General features: G+C 39.7%; 2 protein-coding genes across 6 annotated transcripts in view; one reads left to right on the forward strand and one right to left on the reverse strand.

The window, feature by feature from the left end:
• The window catches only part of LOC308390551 (leucine zipper putative tumor suppressor 2 homolog), a 46,745-nt gene extending 42,163 nt beyond the window's left edge, over positions 1-4,582 (forward strand). For all 5 annotated transcript variants that reach the window (XM_080872679.1, XM_080872680.1, XM_080872682.1 and 2 more), the window contains one exon: positions 619-4,582. In XM_080872679.1, the coding sequence (XP_080728805.1) occupies positions 619-1,326 (708 nt within the window). In that variant the 3' untranslated portion in view covers positions 1,327-4,582. The remainder of the gene's footprint in view (positions 1-618) is intronic.
• Positions 4,583-4,644: 62 nt separating this feature from the next.
• Positions 4,645-21,099, reverse strand: LOC308390659 (PDZ domain-containing protein 7-like). The gene is made up of 18 exons (XM_080872886.1): positions 20,930-21,099; positions 20,283-20,384; positions 19,945-20,158; positions 19,279-19,416; positions 18,985-19,159; positions 18,695-18,871; positions 18,128-18,275; positions 10,587-10,647; positions 10,318-10,492; positions 10,000-10,223; positions 9,751-9,915; positions 8,932-9,047; positions 7,942-8,033; positions 7,680-7,771; positions 7,366-7,437; positions 6,385-6,999; positions 5,705-5,805; positions 4,645-5,374 (listed from the first exon to the last, which is right to left on the reverse strand). Exons 3-18 carry the CDS (start codon positions 20,105-20,107, stop codon positions 5,231-5,233), a joined length of 2,658 nt encoding a protein of 885 aa, XP_080729012.1. The 5' UTR covers positions 20,108-20,158; positions 20,283-20,384; positions 20,930-21,099; the 3' UTR covers positions 4,645-5,230.
• Positions 21,100-22,944: the final 1,845 nt, after the last annotated feature.

A 22,944-nucleotide genomic window follows, 5' to 3' on the forward strand; every position in this document is an offset into this window, starting at 1 on the left:
GATTCTGCAACATTTTAGTGTATTATTATTCTAAAAAGCGCTATATACTTAATATTTGTACTTAATTTTGGATCTAAAATAATTACCTGCACACACAAACGTTAGCCTCTCAGACTGAAAACTGTTTGGTTGTATTTTATGACATTTTCTTCAAGAGAGAGTTTCTGAAATGAACCATTTTCACTCTTTTCTGACATTTAATTACTGATCAAATCGATTGTCTGCATAAATAAATGTCAGTTTGATTGATAATGGGAATCATTGCACTTATTTGTTTAAGTAAGATTGTTTAAGAGCTTGGGTATTGTATTAAAAATTTCCATCTGGAAAACCAACTAGTGACAAGCTGCAAACCTTTAAAGTCAAACTTTTTACCTCTATGGATGAGGTCTACCTCATTAAATCTGTAAATAAGACAGTAAATAAAAACCACCAAACAGCAGGTCAGTGACACAAATGTTATTTAGCCTTCTCTAAAATCTTTCATCTATAAAGCACAACAACTCCTTTATCCATTTTAGTAGTAGTAGTAGTACCATCTAACCTTCAAAACCAACAGAGCTCTTTGTCGACACTTCATTGACTGAATTTCCCTCCTAAATGCTTCTCTCCACTCAGGTCTGTCAGAAGTCTGGGGAAATCTCGTTGCTGAAGCAGCAGTTGAAGGAAGTGCAGAGTGAGTTAGCTCAGCGTGTGGGGGAGATCGTCTCACTGCGGGGTCAACTCAGGGAGACTCGTGGCGAGCTGACCAACACCCAGGTGCTGCTCCAGGAGGCCCACGGCACCATCCGAACTCGAACACTGGAGCTGGAGGTGTGTGAAAATGAGCTTCAGCGTCGCAAGAGCGAAGCAGAGCTACTCAGAGAAAAGGTAGGACGCCTGGAGGGGGAAATGGCTCATCTCCGAGATGCTCTGGTCAATCAAGGCCCGGGAAACAGACAGTGTCAGGTGTTTCAGGAAGCCGAGGAGCAGCTGCTCGCCTACGAGAGCGACGAAGCGAAGGCTCAGCGGCAGAGCAACACCGAGGCGCTGCAGAGCATGAAGGTGCAGATGGACAGGATGAGATCCGAGTTAGCTTTTGAGCGTCAAAAAGCTGAGCAGCAACTGGGAAGCTTTGAGGAGGAGCGCAAGATATGGCAGGAGGAAAAGGACAAAGTAATTCGCTACCAGAAGCAGCTGCAGCAGAACTATGTGCAGATGTATCGCAGGAACCGAGAGCTGGAGCAGCTCCTGCAGGAGCTCAGTTTGGAACTGGAAAGCAGAGATGATGATGAGGGCAGCGGCAATGAGATCAACTTTGATGAAATTGCCGCAACAGAAATTTGACCCTCGTATCTGTCCTTTGATTGTGTTTCTTTTTTTTCTTTTTTTTTAAATTTTGCACTACTGTAAGCTAATTGTCTTTCCTCCTTCATGTTCAGACAAGCATAAAAGTACTTAAAATGTAAAAAAAAAGTGGTGTTTCACACCTGCACCGCTTGATTTCTGCTTCATTGGTCTGGTCTACAAGTCTCACTTTAAAGCCACTGACCTTTAATTAGTTGTTAGCCCTCCACCTCAATCCTTTGCCCTTCTATTAATGTCTGTTAGTATTAACACCGACCAGATATAAGCATACGAGCCCTGGTCCTCTCACGCTTTTCAAAGTTCGTGGGAGATTTTGTTTGTGGGTGACTCACTTCTCTCATTCTCTCAACCTTTCGCTATCCTCCCCCTGTGTTGGTTATGACTCCACCTTCCCTGCTGGCTTTAGCACTCCCACTCTGTGTTAGTAGTCAGCTCTCATTAGTGCAGTTCATTTAGACGGAGCCCACGCTGTCGTCAGTGATTGTGGGATACCACACAATCAGGATGTCATGATAAGAGTGAGTGAATCAGAGCCTGGTGCTAATCGCTGACAGGTCTATCTTGTTGTTTTCCTCAGAACTAGTCAAGCTTTTATGCTAACTGTTCATGACCAACAAGTAAACTGTTGATCGTTCTCTACTTATTTTCACTGTAGCAACAAAAAACAAAACCCTAGTTTTTTTGTTGCCCAAATATGTTGTTTCTGGACATGTAATGATCTTGGAAAACAAACTTAAGGCTTCTTAAAAATGCACTCTGATAGTTTGGAAATACAAAGTGGACTATTAGTCTTTATTTATTTTATTTTATTTTTTCACATTTATACTATTACAAGGTGGATGCTCATATTAAAAATGGCCAATTAAAAAAAATCTAAAAAAAAAATTAGGTCAGCATTTGAGCAAGTAATCCCTGTGAGCCAAAAGCTCTGGCTTTTTAAAGTGCATGTCCTTAATATAGTCATATCTGGCACACATCAGCCCCAGCCACCTACTGTTCACACCTTCTGTTAGCGGTGGGCAGCCAATCAAAAGATCGCTTAGAGCTGCCTTAAGGCCCAGTATGAGATATTTGACAAGTATAACCCCAGGATTAACACTCGGTACAGCTGGAGCTGATTGCATCCACTTAAGACAATGCTTGTAGTTTCACCATGCTGCGTTCTGGTGTGATTTGAAGGTTCGCAAGGAATGGCAAAAAATTGTCAGAATTGACAGAGACATTCAACCAGTGTACTCCCCAGAGCTCGTAATGTGCACAATAGGTTCCCCTTATCCCTAAATTAATGGAGAGGGTGGAAGCCGTGTCATCAACATCTGTCTAGTCTTAATTCACAGTATTTAACAATGCCTGGAACAAATATTACTTTAACACCACTACACATATCAGCTTTAAGCTCGCACAGACACAAACATCTGTGCCACAGTTATCTCAAGATTGGATTAAATAACTCTCCCGGAGAGTAGCAGCAGAACATGAGGATAAAATCTTCCAAAACCTTAACAGGACAGTAACTTCATGATATCATTGCTTTAAAGATGATATTTACCAAAAAACATTAATGTCCCAAATCACTTCCTGTTTACTGTTCGATTTATAGTTTTTCTGCACCATACAGTGGCTTTAATTTCCAGATACGGAACAAAAACGATCTCCATGTCATGTTTACCTCTTTCTGTTACCAGTGCTGTAGTACAGTCAGTCACATCTTATTCAAATCTACGCTAAAAAGTGTGCTCACTCTTAGTAAAATGCTGAGCATGTGTTTTACGGGTGAGAAATAGCCCAGGACTCTGAAACTGAAGCAGCAAAATGGAGATTAGCCATGATTTATTTACTTATGTACACCTGTGCATAATAGTCTTGCTGTTTTTGCAAAAGCTAGACTGTCTTCATTTTGTTAGTGTTTGGTGGAAACACCGTTAACTTCTCCCTTAAGTTTAGGATCAAACTATTTTGGCTTTAAAGAAATATGACATCAGGACAATATGGATGATAATTTTGTCTGGTAATAAATCAAGCGCACCCCTGTCCTTTACAGCAGTGCAACTTCACTTCTATCCTAAAACCGAAAACAAATTCACCATTCAGTTCAGCTTGAACTAAATGGAGAGAGACAAACAAGAGTCTTTGGTCAACAAGCTCTAACTCCAGAACATGTTTGAAGTGAAAGGATCATCAGTGTTTGCCTGCAAACAGGATCTCTGAGGGTTTCTCATCTGGTCCTCTTTCAGTGATGGTTAACCGGATGTTTGCTGGTTATCTGCTACTGCTCTCCCTCTGGTCCAAAGAGGAGCAGCAGTTTTTGTAAGTTTAACTTAAAATGCACCAACTAGCCTGAAGGTCAAGGAAATCCCATGTGAAAAGCCCCCTTTTTTTTTTAGGTTTAGCAAATTCACGGTTTTAAATCATCAATAATCATGTTAAATAATCAGGATTGCAAGATTTTGTCCAAAATTATCATGATTGTGGCTTTTGCCTAAATCGAGCAGCCTTATTTTGTGGTTGTGGACCTGCTGCTGAGCATGCAGAAGTAAATAAGGGAGAGGTTGTCAGTGTTGGGAATTAGATGCAGTGTTTTGGATCTCCTCAAACATCCAGATATTAAAGGGAAATCATAATGCCTAATTTCTTATATCACACAGTATATTGTGACTGTTTTTCCCCTTTATCATTGTTTTGTTTTTTAATCATAATTGGAGAAACTACTCTCAAAGAGGTCGTCGTTTTTCTGTGTGGATAAAGTGTTATGAACGTTTCCGTATTACTCATCGCTGAAATGGCGAGCTCTTGTACCAAGTGACGTTTTCGTTTAAAGTCAAACTAATTTTCCACCGACTGCTTGAATCTGTTTATTTACGCCCCTGTACCACAGGAGGAGACGCGTCCTGTTCCTCTCTCACTGCTGAGTGAATCATTATTATCCTCCATTATTATGTAAATAAACCTCACTTGTCCATAACATGATAAAGTTTTCTTCCAGAGATGTGTTCATCTCACAATAAAAGCATAGCCACTGTGAATAGACCAAAGCAATGTCCCACGTTCTATATTTTGCTCCTACAGATATGATGCCTGTATATTACTGTTTGTGTAGATGTTTGTTTTGGTTCCTCAGTATAATTTTATAATCCACAATATTTGTATGAAAACATTAAATGTATATTTTCATGCTGTACATTTCTTGAACAAACCCACTCTGGTTTTAATAATAAAAAAAGAGACAAAAGTTTAACAGCTGTGTCAGTTTGTATTTATTACACCAGGTCTTTCCTCCATGTACAGATGTATTTTCTCCCATTTTTAATTCTTTGTTTACATTTAGTATTTTCTGGTGTAACTTTTCAGAAATCCTTCTTGCTAGCTGCTGTCCACAGGAATATTGTGAATGGTCCGTGTCTGCCCTCTTCAGGTAGAAAATTGAATTTAAAGCCACCTTAACGTGGATTCTTATTAATATTCAGTCCACTGGGGCTTTCAAAGGCACTCAAAAGTTGAAGTTTGCCATCCTGCACAGTTTAAAATTCAGGAGCATAACCTACAGTTCTCCATCTGTTATGCACTAATGGATATTGGTCAAACAAGTTAAAAATGTTCTGGACGGGCACTGGCCCCAGGGTTGTGAAAAAGTGAGAGATTTCATTTGTACACAAACACAACTTTTTGGTTTGTTCATTTTCTCTTAAATATTATCTGCAGCTTTGCTTCAGTTCAGAAAGTTTCTGTGTCCTTGTTCCCAAATTTAACTTGAATGGCAAAAAATGCATACCAGTCCTCAGCAGTGTGTGTGCTGGTAAAAGTTTACCTGTGTCCAAGTTAAATTCCGGCGGCTGCTTATCACTGGATATTTTTTCTAAATCCACAAAAGCATCTCAGAGTCCTTTCAAAGATCTTTGGGGACTTTGACAACAAACTCCATGGGGTCTTTGGCCTTATTGCTGAAGGCTTTTCGGATTATGTCAACGGCATGCTGATGGGTGACCCCTTGCAGTGAAACAGCATCCACAGACACCAACTCAAATCCAGCCTGGGAAACAGAGGGAGATCCAGTCAGACACTGACAGAATAAATGCACTGAACTATATACACTCATTGGCAACTTCATTAGGTACACCTATTCAATTGTTTGCTTGCAAATATCTAATCAGCTAATCACACATGGCAGCAACTCAGTGCAAACCTAGAAATGAATGGGCTTCAGCAGCAGAAACCCACACAACATGTTACTCCTGTTAGGTAAGAACAGGAAACTGAAGCTGCAATTTGCTGCAATCACTAAAATTGGACAATAGAAGATTTCTGCCTGGTCTGATAAGTCTTCTTTCTATAAGATTTCTGCTTGGTACTGTCATGTTACCTTGAGAACTTCACAGGTGGAGGCAGCTCCTCCAGGAAAGATCTTCTCAATCTTCACCACCGGCTGAACCTTTGACTCCATCCCACCAGATATACTGATACCTGCAGCATCACAGCAGCACAAGTCAGAGGCGTACTTGGAGGCATACATAAACAATGTCATATTTAATCTAAATATAGGAAGTAAATACAAAAATGTATGTCATACAGTTAGTATTTTCCAGTGTTTTCCACAGGATCAATCAATTCCATGCATACTGTTGCAACACAATGCGTTCTTGCAGCTCGGCATTATGTTTTGAGAGCCAGGGTATCGAGGGGCAGGCTACCACATGAAAATCAAGCATGTCAGCTTGTTTCCAGCCTCAGATTTTTTTAGAAACACATTTCACTGGATTATTTTTCTGATATGTGATAAACATTTGCAATTGAAATGATTTTTAATTTTCACTTTGATATGTGAGAGCAGACTGCACACATTGTTTTTCCAATTGTTTTTAAATGGCTGAAGGAGAAGGCTGTATACCAAGCATCTCTTGCTCAGAAGCATTACTAAAAATTACTTCCATTATTCTGTAATTAGTCGCATGAAAGTTTATAATGCCTCAGTTTAACTTGGTTTGGGAAACTAGGTACAAAGTTATTCTGAATGTGAGAGTGGCATCAAATAAAGTTACTTACCCAGAGACTGTTTGGTCTTGGAGATGCTGACAGTTCGGAGCTCATACTCCTGTTTGGAGTCGCTGCCATTGATCCTGTCCTCAGAAGAAGCCTGATGACCGTTCACCTGTTCACTCCCCAGTTTCTGATTTGAACCAAACACCTGCGACAATAAAGGCCGACTCCTGCGAGCAGCGCTCTGCAGCGTAAACACGGCTTCTTTACTCCTGTCCCCACTTTTCTCCTTTTTGCCTTTAGAGCGACTGTTTCTTAACGGCGGCCGTCCCTGTTCTAAGTTCGTATCTCCCTTATCTGAAGTAGAGTGCAGCGACACCTCATCAAAATGGACGGAGCGAATCGTGCCGATCTCTGTCTGGAGAGGCGGCCTGGAGTCGGTGCTGCGGGCCAGCAGCCAGTTGGGGAGCACTGGACTGGCAGCTGGAGGTCTGAGGTCTCTGGACTCTGTGTTGTATCCATCCACCGGTATGTCCAGCAGAGGTGTGAAGGACCTGGAGGTGTGGAGCCTGTCTTTGGACACACGGGGCCCAGTCAAGCTGAGCTTCTCCAGCTCCTCCAGCAGGTGGCCCTCCTTCTCCACCTCCTCAGCACTGTGGAGCTCAAAGCCTCCCCGGTAATCTAGAAGGAGAACAAATGTTGTTACAGGAACTATTTTCAAGTTCAATACACTTTCACTTCAGGCTGAGGTTTGAAAATGTTTCACAGTTGAATGGAAAGTATGGAAGCCCATTTAACCCCCCCAAAGATCTCAAACCTTTTCAATCAAACATAAATAACAATAAAAGAGGTTAAACAATAGTGCCAATAAACACTGTTTTACTTTTCCAATATAAAAATCACATTCATCAACATAGTTTTACTTCATTGGTCCTTTCATCCCTCCTTGAGTGGATTTATGTCTCACCAATATGCTTAAAGAAAAAAAAAGAATTTCATCCTTAGAAAAGCTAGACCGAGAAAAGGTCTAGCAGTGGAGGTGCTGACCTGGGATGGGAGTGATGAGGCGCCGTTTTGGTGTTCGACCAGAAATGGGAGAGCGAAGAGGAGGAGTCCGGACTACAATGGAAAGATAAGACAAATGCAACTTTACAGAAAGGTGGTAAATGGTGATAAGACAAAGAGTAAAATAATCATATTTTACAGGACAGAGAATTTCTGGGCCTACTGAGGTCCTACTAAACTGTGTTAAGTTAATGCTAATTTTTGGGCTAACTGAAAAGATACGGTTTGTAATATCAGAAAACAACTTTGACTCTGATGGTGCTCGAATATCATGATCAGATAATTCTCATACACACCTGAGCGATACTTGAGGATATCGTAGGCCTCGGCTTCAATGGCAGTCACCATGTTATTGAATACACTCAGATCAGAAGGAGGAAGCAGCATTCTGAGACACGTGGATGAACAAAAAATACGCTGAGTCATTGTTCTTACATCTTTAATTAGTCTTCAGCTCCTCAATGAGCAACATTTGGATTTCAGTTTGAGATGGTTATCCTGAAAAATCCTTCAGCCTCTCTGGAAACATTTCCAACGCCATTGTTTCCCTGTCCTTACCTCACTTCTCTAAGCAGCAGCAGCTTTTCAGGTCGGTCCAGCACAACCAGCAGTTGACGTATCAGATTTTCCACTGAACAATCTGCTACGTACTGAGAGAGTAAATACATTTAGTAAGCATTTAGCAGCTTTTATTATTTCCTTACATTTACAAGTGGACACTGAAACAAACTGTCCAAATGGGCCATTCTCACACCCAGGGCGTCAAAGCTGCTGGCTTGGGAAGGTGTCCTTTAGCATCTTTGCCCTGACACACCAACTTATGACATCAGTGAGACAGTACTTCACAGTTATCCTGTGATTTTACACCATGCATGGTTAATGTTGCAAACTGGCCTGTTTTCATGCCAATGAAAAATCCCTAAACAATAAAATGTTCTTTTCTCCTGCCTGCTAAACCTAAGACTACTGCTACAGCTACGCTAACACATCGCAAGTCTCTAAAACAGGACTGTTACCTCTCATCAATCAAAGCATAAATGCACCTTGGCTTCACTTACTAATCACTGTGTAGAAATGTTCCAATATCACAAACACAAAGTAATTGTACATACAAATTTACCACTGGATTAAAGACACCTGCACACCAGCCTATTTTGTTCTTACCAACATGCGTATGTCAGTGAATCAGAAACACAGTAAATATATGGAAAAATTAACTGAAACTATCATGTCTGAGGAGGACTGTGAAGAAGATCCAGTTTTCCTAAGTGTTTCTGTGGAATGGATGGCAGTAAAACACAGCCTGACTTTCATCATATGTGCACTCATGATCTAAGGTAGTTTGAAATTTAGTTGGAGAAAACAAACAAATTCAGCTAAGAAAATATTAATGAATCCTGGGTTTTGTTTTGTTTTTTGTTAAAACATTGTTACACATTTTTAGCGGCATCTGACAAAAAGGCATTTATTACTCCCTTGGATGAGGACACTACAGAGGTCAACACACAAACACTCAGTATGCCTACAGATTTTAACTCAGCGTCCTACCCTTCTGCACGTCTTCATTACAGCAGCCACTTCCTCCTCAGTCAGCAGCCTGCGGGCCATGTCCTCCACCACTCCAAGCATCTCTGAATTTGGCATCTCACCAGCCCGTCCTCCATCTAAAAACATTGCAGAGTGGAATCAATATTGAGTATGTGTGTCTAAATCAGGCAACCACCAAAGACTTCAATCCGGCCCACTGGATGGTACCGGGAAATGTAAAGAGGGGATTAAACTTAGTACTTCTTAACTGTATTTTCATAAGTTTTATTGCTTTTCTTGCTGATAAAGACCTCCCCCATGACAATTCACCATACACCAAAGTAATTAGCTAATAAATAAACAATTAGATGCCTGAAAAGTTCCTGTTTTTTCCACTGCCCAGTGATTGTTTCAGTTTGTCTGTTTGCTAGCAGGATTACTCAAAAAGAATAAAGTGAGGTGTGTGTGGAAATTATACTAGAGGTGGTGCTTGATCCAACAAAGTGATCTAGGAAAAAACGATTCTTTCTGTGACAAATTGGAACATATTTCACATAATTTCTTCAAAAATAAACTTAAAATAAAATAAGAAAAATTGGAAGATATCTTGATATAAAGGAAACATCACAAACAAAAAATTTGAATCTATGGACTCAAATCACATGCGATATGAAGACATTTTCAGCCTTGACAGGTATCTGCTGTCTATTTGCTTCATGTTATTTCTCGTTTGCTGTTTTAATTGCAGAAGATATTTCAGCATCTTCGCTGGCCGCACATCTCATTTTCAGTTTGATATAATGTGAATGTCACTGTAGCAATGAAAAGCAAGGCAGTTACCTTTCCCAGCCTTGTCTTTGGATGGGGACTTTGAACGCCCCCTTGAAGTGTCTCTCTTCCGTCCACCCTTGAAAAGCAAGTTAACGAAGGTCTTCGAGCGCTGCAGGGTGCTCTTCTCCTCGGGGTCCTTTCCTTTCTGCTTCTTCTCTTTTTTCTGCTTTATCTCTATGGTGGGGTAGTAACAGAAGGTTATTTACTGTACCGTTTAACCATTTCATTTTGATATATTTCACTCTGCTTCACTTTCACCTGACACAGTCACTTGGCTCTGTGACCTGGTGATGGGTCGGCTTGGCCTGCTAAGAGCCAGCAGCACGGCTGTTTTGGGAGACAATTTCTTCCCTTTGCTCTCCTCTCCACGAATCACCGTGTCTTTGAGCAGAGTGGTCCGTCCCAGGCTGCGAGTGGTGTCTGTCCCAGATCTCAGAGGTAGATCTGTCTGAATGGCAGTCTCTGTCTGCTCTGACTCAGACCTGAACATAAGAACTATCAGCATCACATGTGGTGTGGTCTGCAGAAGAACTTTAGCTTGAGTGCTTCTAAAGGGGAAACAAACCAGACACAGACCTCTGGTCCTCGGTGGAGATGCACACGTCCACCATGTCAGAACCAAATGGCAGGCTAGGCGGGAACATGACCTGCGACAGGCCACTCAGAGAGCTCACCGGAGTCCCAGATGACAGAGAAGAGGCTGAAGAGGATTCTGAGCCCTGGGAGGAAGACTTCTGAGTACCATTGGCCACTAATAAAGAAAGATTAAAAGATTTAAAAGGATAAATTCACTCTGATATAAACAGAACAGAAGAAAACTTTAGAAGAAAAAAAAACATACATACATTTATTAAGCCATCTGTATTCTGCCACCATCTCCTTATAAGCAGGGTACCGTCCTGCTTCCTGTGAAGATAGGGTCACAGATATGCAAATAGATACAGTAGAAACAGTTAAACTTTTATGGGATCACTATATTTGACAAAGTGTAACCGGAGAACCACACGCCCAAAAACCTACATGACGAACACGTTTCCTTTCCAGACTTTCTAGTAATCTTTGATAGTTGGGATGGTTTCTAACTGTAGGATCTGTTTCAGTTACCAAAGTAAAAGATCTCCCAAACAAAAAAGTTGCACAATACACCGGCTCTATGCTTTGATCAGCACCTGATCCCAGCTGCCTGGTGAATAATGCACATGGCCTGGCTATTTTTCACAGTGCGAAACCCAAGCTCCGACAAGTTAAGTGAGTGAGGAATATTATGACTGCATGCCAGCTGTCGGCTCTGCCACACTAACTGCTGCTATATCGACCACGTAGCCATGCGACTGGAGTAGTTTGTGTTTGTGAGAGAATTCAAGATGAAAGTCAGGTAAGAGGTTAGAAAGGTGATACATGTCGGATCATCTGAAAGAGGCTTTAATGAAAGGGCTGGCATGCTTCCCATAAAAAAGACCGACTGCAGAACACAACGAGGCATCTTTAAGTTGTTAAGATTTTATTTAGCAGCAAACATCCAACTGAGACAGCTTTACTTCTACTAACACAATGTCAGGGCTGTGGATACAGCTAGGCATATGGTTTATTGACATCTTTTAATCAAAAGTATATATCTCAAACAGACCATAACATAACTTTATAGCTACTTTAAGCCTGGGCTCAAAGCAATACACTGTGCTGTAGGCACCTCTTTTCAGGTCAGCAACTTTCTGACAGAGGTGGGACCAAGTCATTGTCTTGCAAGTCTCAAGTAAGTCTCAAGTCTTTATCATCAAGTCTCAAGTCAAGTCTCAAGTAATGTCAGGCAAGTCAGAGTCGAGTCTCAAGTCACTGGTGTAAAAGTCCGAGTCAAGTCACAAGTCTGAAACTTTGAATTTCAAGTCCTTTCGAGTCTTTAAAAAAAACAAACGAAAAAATAATGTTGCAGTTATGCTAAATGTAAATATTAGACCATGTAATTTTAAAATCTGTGTTTTTCTCAACACATGACAAAATAGTGAACTTAGAAAATATACACAAATTGTGAAATTGCACCTCTTTAAAATGCAGCTCAATTAAACCTAGCTCCAAGAATAATTTTCACCGACAGTTCTGAGATACGCTGCATGTTATTCTTGGATGCGGTTGTAGGACCGGCTTTAAAATCGCATGACAAAAATATCATACACATTAAAAAAAACTGTATCACCAACGTAGCCTGGACAACATTTGCTAGTTAGATGAAGTCAGCTATCTCATCTTAGCATATTTATTTCAATTCAATTCAATTCAATCTTTTTTTTTATTTTTATAAATTTTATTTTCAGTCACAGCAGCATGTTAACAACAAAACATTGAACATACAGTAGTTTGCTGTTCAGTATTTACAATACCCCAAAAGATAACAGAAATAGAGAAGGAAAAAACAAACAAACAAACCAAAGAAACCCCTACAAAACAACAAAAAACAAACAAACAACAACAAACAAATAGAAAAATAAAATGTATAAGGGACATTCAGCGTACAGTTAGCTATGATAGCGATATAGAGATATGGTATCTGGTCATGATAAGGTGGTCATTTTAAATGTTTCCATGTACATCAAGAATGGCTGCCATGCCCTAAGAAATTTGGTGGTTGAACCTGCCAGTGTATATCTCATCTTTTCTAAATGTAAAAACCTCATGAGCTCCGCAAGCCACTGTTCATGTGTGGGAGGAGCTTCCGGCTTCCATCTTAAAAGTATAAGGCGCCTTGCGATAAGTGAAGCAAAGGCAATAGAATTCGAATAGCATTTTGGCAAAGTGATGTCTTGAGGTATCACCCCAAAGATAGCCGTTAGAGCAGAAGGCTCATATTTAACGTTATACATCTCTGACAGAGTGCTAAATATAGACACCCAATAGGTATGAAGATTGGGGCATGTCCAAAAGGTATGAAGGAGCGAACCTGTTTCTGCTTTACATCTGTTACACAGAGGGTCAGCTCCTGGATAGAACTTGGCTAACTTTTCCTTGGAGATATGTAATCGGTGTAGGACCTTAAATTGAAGGAGCCCATGCCTGGCACATATCGAAGAAGAGTGTACCCTCTGGAGAAAAGATTGCCAGAGCTCATCTGTTATAGTCATCCCAAGGTCTTTCTCCCACTGTGCTTTAAGGATGAAGAGAGAAGGAGATTGAAGATCTAATAGTATAGCATAGATTTCTTTAATCGCCCCTCTCTTATGAACGTTTATATTAAAAATTTTATCCAAAGAAGTTTCCTCAGGTAGTTCCGGAAATGAAGGAAATCGACTCTTTACAAAGTGACGAATTTGTAAATAGCGGAAAAAATGTTGCCGAGGAACATTAAACTGCTTCAGGAGGTCTTTGATATTTCTAAGGCCATTACTTTCCCATATTTTAAAGGCAGAGTCCATCATGGAGGGTGGGAACATATGGTTTGAGCAGATAGGTGCTTTAATTGACATTAAGTGTAACCCCAACCTTTTCCTACATTGCACCCAGATTCTGAGCGAGTCATACAACAAAGGGTTACGTTTATAGGTGTATAGTTCTAATGGGAGAGCTGAACTCAACAAAGCTGATAGGCAAATTTTGCCACAATTGGATGACTCAATTTGGAGCCAAGCTGGAGTCTCTGTAGTAACATTACTCATCCAGTACAGCATATTACGAATATTTGCTGCCCAATAATAAGACTGAAAGTTTGGCAAGGCTAATCCACCCATTGGCCTAGTCCTCTGCATGAAATCTTTACGAATTCGTGGACTTTTGCCATTCCAAATAAATGCAGAGATATGCTTATTCAGTGTTATAAAATACTTATTGGGTAAGTAGCATGGGATACATTGAAATAAGTAAAGGAACTTGGGAAGTATGTTCATTTTGATAGAATTGACGCGGCCAATTAATGACAGTGGTAAATTGTTCCACCTCTGAAGATCTGTCTCAGTATTTTTAAGCAGCGGGACAAAGTTTCTTTCATAAAGATCTTTGTATGAGTGGGTAACCTTAACCCCCAGATAGGTCACATACCCTGATTTAACGCTAAATTGAAAACCTGAAAATGAAATCTTTCTGGCTATAGAGTTGACACAGAGAAGTTCACTTTTATGCAGATTTAACTTGTAACCTGAAATATTACCAAAACATTCAAAAATGGCAAGAGCACGGGGAAGAGAGCATAAAGGCTCTGACATATACAGCAGGAGGTCGTCAGCATATAAGGATATTTTGTGCTCCTGGTCACCTCTGAAGATGCCCTTAATGCAACTGTCAGCTCGCAGTTTAATCGCCAGTGGTTCAATTGATAATGCAAAAAGAAGAGGGGATAAGGGACAACCTTGTCTCGTACCACGGAGAAGTGGGAAATAAGAAGAGAATAACGAATTTGTTCTAACACGTGCCATAGGTGAGGAGTAAAGTAACTGAATCCATGAAATGAAATTAGGGCCAAATCCAAATTTATGCAGAGTATAAAACAGATAATCCCACTCCACCCGGTCAAATGCCTTCTCAGCATCGAGTAATAAGGCAATTTCAGGGGTTGTAGTTGACTTGGTGTGTAATATGTTCAAAAACCTGCGCAGGTTGAAAAAACCATGCCTACCCTTCACGAAACCTGTCTGATCTGGAGAAATTAACAATGGTAGATGTTGCTCTAGCCTGAGAGCAAGTGTTTTTGACAGTATTTTTAAATCTACATTTAAGAGAGATATAGGACGATATGATGAACACTCTAATGGATCTTTATAATTCAATTCAATCTTAATTGGCAGACTTCATGTCCATAAAAACAAGACAAAAAAAAAAAAAAAACACACACACACACACAACACTCCCCCCCCCACCCCCCCCCCCCCAACACAAGGTATACCATTAAATATATATATGTATATAAATAAGTATCTAAAACATTTGTAAAAACATAAAACCATAATATACATAAAACACAATTACTTAAAATAAATCAATAAATACACAAACACTTTAACCAGTGCTTTCTGAGACTGGATGAGTAACGGGAACCACTCACTGTCGGATCTGTGAGTGCTAAAATTATACTGTTACTCGAACCATCCAGTCGTTCTCTAAAATTGAACATTAGCTTCCTTAAAAGTGCTTTAAAAGTCCAAACACCCACAGCTACAAACATCTGGCTGGCACTACCACTTCTAGGTATCCTGCAAAGGATTCTCATCGCATCATTATATGCAACATGCAGCTTCTGCATGCTACATTGTTTGTAGGATGACCACAAGGGGGCAGTATATAGCGGTGTGCAATACGCTTTAAACAAAGCCACTTTAACTGGAAGTGAACAAAAGCTGAATTTGCGTGCAATAGTATTTGCCTGCACATAGAGCTTACACCGTTGTCTGTATATGTCATCATCATCATTCATTTGCTCAGTAATAAAGTGACCGAGGTATTTCACCTTTTTATGAACTTCAAGAGTTTTTTGTGCCAGTTTAAACAAAGGGAAATTTAGCTGTTTATCCTGCTTGGTTCTACATATCAAAACAGCACTTTTAGCAGCATTGTACTCAATGTCATATTGCACACCATATTCAGTACAGACATTAAGAAGATCCTGTAACCCAGCACTGCTTGGACTAAAAACAACCAGGTCATCTGCATACATAAGATGATTTATCAGTGCTTTACCTAATATACACCCAGTGTTACAGGCTCTCAGTTTTATGGACAAATCATCAACATACAAATTAAATAAAATTGGAGACAAAATCCCACCCTGTCTGACACCATTGCTGACACCAAAGGGGGCAGAAATACTGCTTCCCCATTTAACCTGCATGTTCTGATGAGCGTACCAGTAAGAGAGAATCCTCACGATGTATTGAGGAACTCCCCATCTCTTCATTTTATCAAAAAGTTTTCTGTGGTTCACTCGATCAAAAGCCTTAGAGGCATCAATGAAAGACATGAGGACAGATGAATTTTTAGCCCTGTACAAACTATTTCCTTGAGTGCATATATGCACATGTCAGTGCCGTGCTTTGAAGCCAAACTGATTATCCAGAGAAGAGATGAACACACTAACTCTGTCAAACAAGATTCTTTCTAACACCTTAGATAAAATACTGGCTAGTGCAATTGGCCTGTAATTTTCCAAGCAGCTCACTTTTGCAGCTTTGTCCTTCATAACTGGTACCAGTAAAATACACAGCATTGAGTCTGGTAATATGCCATGAATCATAAACCCAGTGAAACAGAGTGCTAAAAGAGGAGCTAGCCTTACACTAGCATGTTTTAAATGTTCTGCAGTGATGTGATCCAAACCAGAGGATTTATTATCAGACAACCTATGAATGGCTTCATATACTTCATGTGTCCTTACACTTATTGTGTCATTACTCATGTCAAGATTGTCCTCATATGGTTCACTTTTTATACAGTTAAACAACGCACTGTAATGCTGTCTCCATAATGCTGCAATGTTATCTGCCCCAGAAACACCTTCAACAGTTGATGGTAGAGATGGTTTACAGTTATTAAGAGCTTTCACCTCTTTCCAAAAATCTGCCGTATTATTACACAGCATTTTCCTGGCCAAAGAATCTGCTCTTAGCATTTGCTCATTTTTAGTTATAAAGCGAACAGCGTACTTATATCTGGCATTCGCACATTTTTTCTGTTCAAATTCTGGGCCTTGTTTAGGTCTTCCAGCCATGGCCCAACATTTATAAGCTATGCGAGCTTCATCATGGTACATGGATACATGTTCTTTCCAGCCAGGTCTGATGTTAGGTTCCTTATGCTTATATTGTTTATCAAGCAGTGTGCCACTTTTATACAGAGCAGTCACTATATCATCATACATGGAGCAGAGTAAATGTTTATGCACAGCATTCTTACAGTTGACATCTTTGCACAAAATAGCTTCTTTATTTATACGCATATTAATAATCATACGGTTCTTGGAGTGAGTGCATACACTCATGAAGTTTAGTAACTTCCGGTCACTGCAACAAGTCCAGGTACAGTTTACCGACGGATGGGTGCAGGACCTTGAAATGCACCGTGTAGAACGAAAGACCATCGTACGTATCATAAGTTTACCAATCTCACAAATCGTCGTCATAAATACACATTCCTTAACCGTTTATTAATATAACCTTTGAGCTCAACGGTAATTAATTAGTAGTGGAAATAATTTCTGGTTCATCACAGAAATGTAGCAGTGACAATAATATTGTATGCTGTAATCGTACTGGGCAATTAGTGATACAAAAAAAACTGTTTTATCCTGTGAATAAACGTATATGTTTTTGTCAATGTACCATAATAACATAAGCGAAACGCAATATTGTGTCAGGACAATTCACTATTTATGCACAATAAATAAAGGAGCATAGCGCCACAATTTCTGTTCAGCGCCAGACTTGCTTGTAACCTATATCACCAATTATGTTATGAAAATGACGTATTAACTACTAAAAAACACTGACCTTCGTGTAAATGCTTGGAGCAGACTAACCTGTGAGCTGGAGTGTTCTGGGACGTTATATTTGATCTTTGAATGGCTGCAATCCAGGCCACCCGTCGCGTCTTTGTTACTTCGGAAACATGGCTCGAACAATTTCTCTTCAACGACGTAATCCGATAACAACCGATCTCTTTACCCGTCGGCTTCCCGTGGCTGTCATGCGACCGGCTATTGCAGTTAATAATACAACAGCTTCTTGACATTTTTGTGTTTCTTTTTATCGCTGTATAACTGATTTTAATTGAAAGCCTGCGTGCGCTAGTACCGCTTGCCACGAGTTCCCAGAATCCTTTGCGGTTCTACCCGTGAATGACGTCACATTTTCAATCTCTATATAATATGCATGTTAAATTTTATATTTGGGGTAAAATATCAAGTCTTTTCAAGTAAACCGGTTCAAGTCCAATTCAAGTCCCAAGTCATTGGTGTAAAAGTCCAAGTCAAGTCACAAGTCTTAGAACATTTTTTCAAGTCAAGTCTAAAGTCATAAAATTAATGACTCGAGTCTGACTCGAGTCCAAGTCATGTGACTCGAGTCCACACCTCTGCTTTCTGAAGCCTCAGTTTCCCAAATTAAGCCACTATGAAGCAAGATTTTCATCTTATCCTGGTAACTTCAGGGTTCACCCTGGGTTATCAGTGTCAATTTAAGACTTAGAATCACTGGCTTTGGTGTGACAGTTAGTATAATTTTATAATTATATAAAATTAGAACTATATAATTATATTAACTATAATTATGTAGTTAATCTAATTATATATTTTTAGAATTATATTAACTGTTTGTGTACCAGATTAAAAACCGAAACATTTTCTAGAGGCTATGACGTTCTTTGCATTTAACAAGCAATGTATTCTGCAATTTATGTCATACATCACCACCCTCACCTTGATGGTCAGCATAACATGTGTGTGACTCTTCAGGACCTCAACAGCACTGCTGTGGCTGATGTCCTCAAAGCTCACTCCATTGGCAGCCAGAATCTGGTCCCCCATCTTAATTCCGTTTTGCTCAGCCAGACCACCAGGATCCAATCTGGGACAATAAGACAAGCAAGGGCTTAAATGATGAACTGTGTCAGTATTTTGAAGCTCAAATACCAAATGCGTATCAGCTGCTGTTTGGATTTGGAGCTGTTGGTTTAACAAAAAGCAAGACTCTGAAACATTCTGAGTAGTTCTACGTCATTACTTGTACATTTTAGAAGAAAATGATCCTCAGATGAGTCAACAATAAAAACTTATTGTTTATTGCAGCGATATATTAGTGGCAGAGATTTTTTTTATTGACTAAATAAACAGAAAGAAAAACATACAAAAAAATTACGCTATGAGAGGAGTGCATGTCAAAAGTTGGGCATTCAGGCATGTTTCAAACTTCCTTCTTCCCTTTTTAATTCCATTTAAATTTTATGAACATGCTTCTTTCTTTCTTTCTCTAGCAGGTGTACGTACTTGGAGACATAGATGCCCAGACCAAACTCCTGTCCCCCACGGATGTTGAAACCCAGGCAGTAGTCATCAGAGGTGGTGTAAAGGTGGACAATCCTTTGCAGGGCGCTGCCTGAGCTGGCCTCAGAAGGCGTCCGTCCACTCTCCTCCACCACCATACGCCTGTGAATCAGGTCCACCCTAAAAAAGTAACAGCACACCTCACTGCTGATCACTACAGGGAAAAAAATCTGACAGATTTTTTAAAAATAATTTTTGGGGAATAAACATGAATAGGAATACTGCTTTATTACCAGGTAGTTTTCTCCTTGGAGTAGCGGATACCAGGGACTTTGCCAACACGTCTCACCACCATCCTTAGCCTGTTGTTGCCCGTCAGCACCTTCACAGCACTGCTCATGGTGATGCTCTCCAGGCTGATGCCATTCACCTCCACCAGTTTGTCACCTACGAGCAGGCCTGCTGCCTCTGAAAACAAGCACACAAATAAAATACTGTGAGTAACAAACACAGCAAATGTTTATTCTGTGCACTCTCACATCTCTGGCTACATCTATTTATTTCCACAGAGACTAAATTAATCTTACCTGCTGCACTGTTGTCCTCTACCTTACTGACAAAGATGCTGAGACCATGTTCTGAGCCTCCACGCACACTGAATCCAAGCTTGCCGTCCACACACTTATCCACTGTGATTGTGTGGAGGTCCTCGCTATCATCACCACCTAAAGTGTTTAAAGTCAAAAGTTGTTGGTGATTGTGGTGAATATTTCAACGGGGTCAAGTATCTACGGAGTTTGTAATTAAAAACATTTTTGGCCAGTTTTCAGAAATAAAATTTTTCATTCCAGGTCTGCTTTTATGTTTAAAAATGCTGCATTATCTCATTAAACATACTCCAATTAGCATAAATTAGCATCTTGCATTACAACATGCAGAAAAATCAAGACCTTTTTCTTTCTCTTAGTATAAAAGAAGACATGTTACAGAAGCACAATAGCCCCAAATATTAAACCTAATCTGCAGTGCCTGTGCATTTGTCCACAGAATTTAATTCTTGTGATTGTAAGCTTGAGTATAAAAGTGTTGTGGATTCATGTTGTGAGACTTATGCTTGGTTTAATGTATTGATAACAGAATGCTAAAACTATTTGTCCGCTCTCTATGACTAATAAATTAGAAGGAATCACTGTTTAGTCATCAGGAGTGTTACAAACTGCACTACACCAGCAGCCAGCTTGACTGCTCCTTACCATCCACAGGAGAGTTGATGAGGATGACCCGACCCATTGGTGAGGAGGATCGGATTCCACGCCGGCGCTGCTCCTTCTTCCGTAAGAGGTTGCGCGTAGCTGTGTGTGACCCTTGGGTCCCTGGGGTCTTCTCTCTGCGGGATGGGTCTGACGACTGAGCCATGGAGGCTGGCGGGGTCTCCTTTCACACACTCTCAGCTCCACGCAGAGGACTCTACAGGAGCACAGAGCAGACGGATTGTCTTGTATTCCCTGCATGGTGATACTGCATTATACTCACATTTAAGAGAACTTCAAATCACTCGAATGTGCAGTGGTGTAAACTGGATTTTACTCACTGAGGTTGGCTGTTTTCCCACATGATAAGTGACTCTTTTGCTTCCTGGAGTCACACTCTGGCCCATTCCTGCCCATGTTGCATTGTTCTCACCTGTCTGAGTCTCAGAACCAAATCAATATTGGATGCATGAATAAAAACTTGCACATCATATGAATACACCATAATGCATTTGGATGTAAAAGAAACAAATAAACAAAAACCTGTCGAACATATGGAGCTACCAAATTCTTTCCAAATCAGCTCAGGAAAGGTTCACTCTTAGCTATTCTTGCTGCAGAAGGTGAGGTAAGAAATAGGATTTAACTGGTTTATTTAAGTCCTGTCTGACCCACTTAAGAGTCACGAAGTCACATGGTGCTGATGCCATGGTTACATGTCACTAAGAGTTACCATCTTGGGGTTCCCCCTGAGCGCCTCACTGAGCTTCAGGACCAAGGACAGCGACGCTAAATAACGTCAAAAGTTACGTCAAACGGCCAAATTTAAGTTTAGCATATAAATATTCAAATGAGAAAACGTGTAATAAACGTGCTCTGCGTCTTAATTTAATCCAGCTTCTATAGTATCTAAAACGTCAGTGCTAAATTTGGATATTTTTTGCAATATGGTGTCTGAGAAAATAAAGACGCGTAAATAAATACCTACCACTCATTTCGTGCTCTGAACACCGCTGACTTCTTCTAACGTTTTCTGCTTAAGTACAACCAGGCACTACGAAGCTTCCACTCTATCCTTTCTATTCACCCCATATTCTTTAAATTAAAACAACCAACTCTGCTGTTTCGTATACCTGAGTCTATGTTTGTGGGAAATGACTCAACGCACCTGGCCTGGACATTTCTGGCGTCAACAAAGCCCCGCCCCCACAATCCGTCCATTGGCTGGATTGCGTTGAATTGAGAGTGCTTTATTGGACGCATAACACGCCAATCAAATGACATTGCATAACAGCCAAACTAGCCATACCTATCAAATAAAGGTAGTAAACTGCAAGTAAATCACACAAGTAATAGTTGGATATATTAATTAAAAGGAAATTCTAATAAACTCAATATACCTAAGCACCATTTATATTTATTCTATATTTATTATATTTATTTTACTGTAACACTGTGGTTTAAGTTGGTTTTCAGGATCAGATCAACAGTAATGCAACCAGAAAAAACGAACTAAGTATGTGTGTCAAAGCTAAATTTATATTTATTATACATGTATAAATTATATATTGCTTGCTTTTAATTGAGGATTTCTCCAGTACTACTCCCTGAGTAAGAATGCAGGCATTTAGAATAGAATAGAATAGAATTCAACTTTATTGTCATTGCACATGCACAGGTACAGGGCAACGAAATGCAGTTTGCATCCATCCAGAAGTGCTTAGTGATATAGATATATTACAATATATATTAGCAATAATATAGATATGTAAGTATATTACAGAAATGGGTCTATTATGTTATAATGTACACGGTATGAAGTATGTTGTAAATATTCTATAACTATAAGTATGTACAGGCTGTAGTGAGTACAAGCTATGTACAGGCTATGAACAGGATATAAATATGAAAAACTATACAGAATATGAAATAAATAACTTTAAAGAAATCTGAGATATACAGTTATACAGAAATGGGAACTATGCAAGTTGTAAACAGTTGTAGGATTAAAGATTATCGAATGTACAGAATGATTATTTACACAGAGCTATACAGTAGTGCAGTTAAGATAAGTGAGGGTGTAGATAGTTTCTACAGAGGCTATATAAAGTGCTAGTGGTTGTGAGTGGTGGTTCAGTCCGTGTTATTATTGTGTGTTTGAGGGTACAGTTGTCCATTGTGGGTGTGTGTATGTTCAGTCCATGTTTTAACGTGGGTCAGATGTCAGGAGGCAGAGTTCAGGAGTCTGACAGCTGTGGGGAAGAAGCTGTTCCGGTACCTGGTGGTCTTAGTCCGGAGGCTCCTGTGGCGCCTCCCAGAGGGCAGGAGGGTGAAGAGTCCATGTGATGGGTGACTGGGGTCTTTGATGATTTTGATTGATTGATTGATTGATTGGTAATTTATTTCAACATGTGAACAATATACAAGTACATTTAGAAAAGAAATAAGAGAGAAAAAAAATACTATACAAATTACATACAAAAAACATTCTGATTAATTTACATGTTGAAAGGGAGTGGGAAGAAGTATACACTTATTTAATCCCACCCCTGTCCCATAAATTATCAGTGAATATTTAGTCAGCTTCCTTACTGATATAATTTGTAATAAAAATAGTGAACAGATTTCTGATATACTATATACTATAATATCACATCATGAATTTTTTGTTTGTTTGTTTTTAAATAGAGACATTCACTTAATTTAAATATTTTCCTTTTCTTTATAGATCGAGAAGATCGTATTTTTATAACTCTTTTTGAACAGTTTTATGTTTGGACATTGCTTTAATTCCATATTCAGTTTGTTCCATAGTTTCACTCCGTGAACAGAAACACAAAAGCCTTTTCTTGTAGTACGTACCTTCATTGTTTTGAAGTTACAAAAACCCCTTAAATTATAACTTCCTTCTTTCAAAAAAAACATACTCTGAATATTACCTGGCAGTTCTTTATTTTTTGCTTTGAATAGAATTTGTGCTGTTTGGAATTTCACTATATCGTC

The sequence above is a fragment of the Rhamphochromis sp. 'chilingali' genome (assembly GCF_963969265.1).
Source record: "Rhamphochromis sp. 'chilingali' genome assembly, chromosome: 22".
Lineage (NCBI taxonomy): Eukaryota > Metazoa > Chordata > Actinopteri > Cichliformes > Cichlidae > Rhamphochromis > Rhamphochromis sp. 'chilingali'.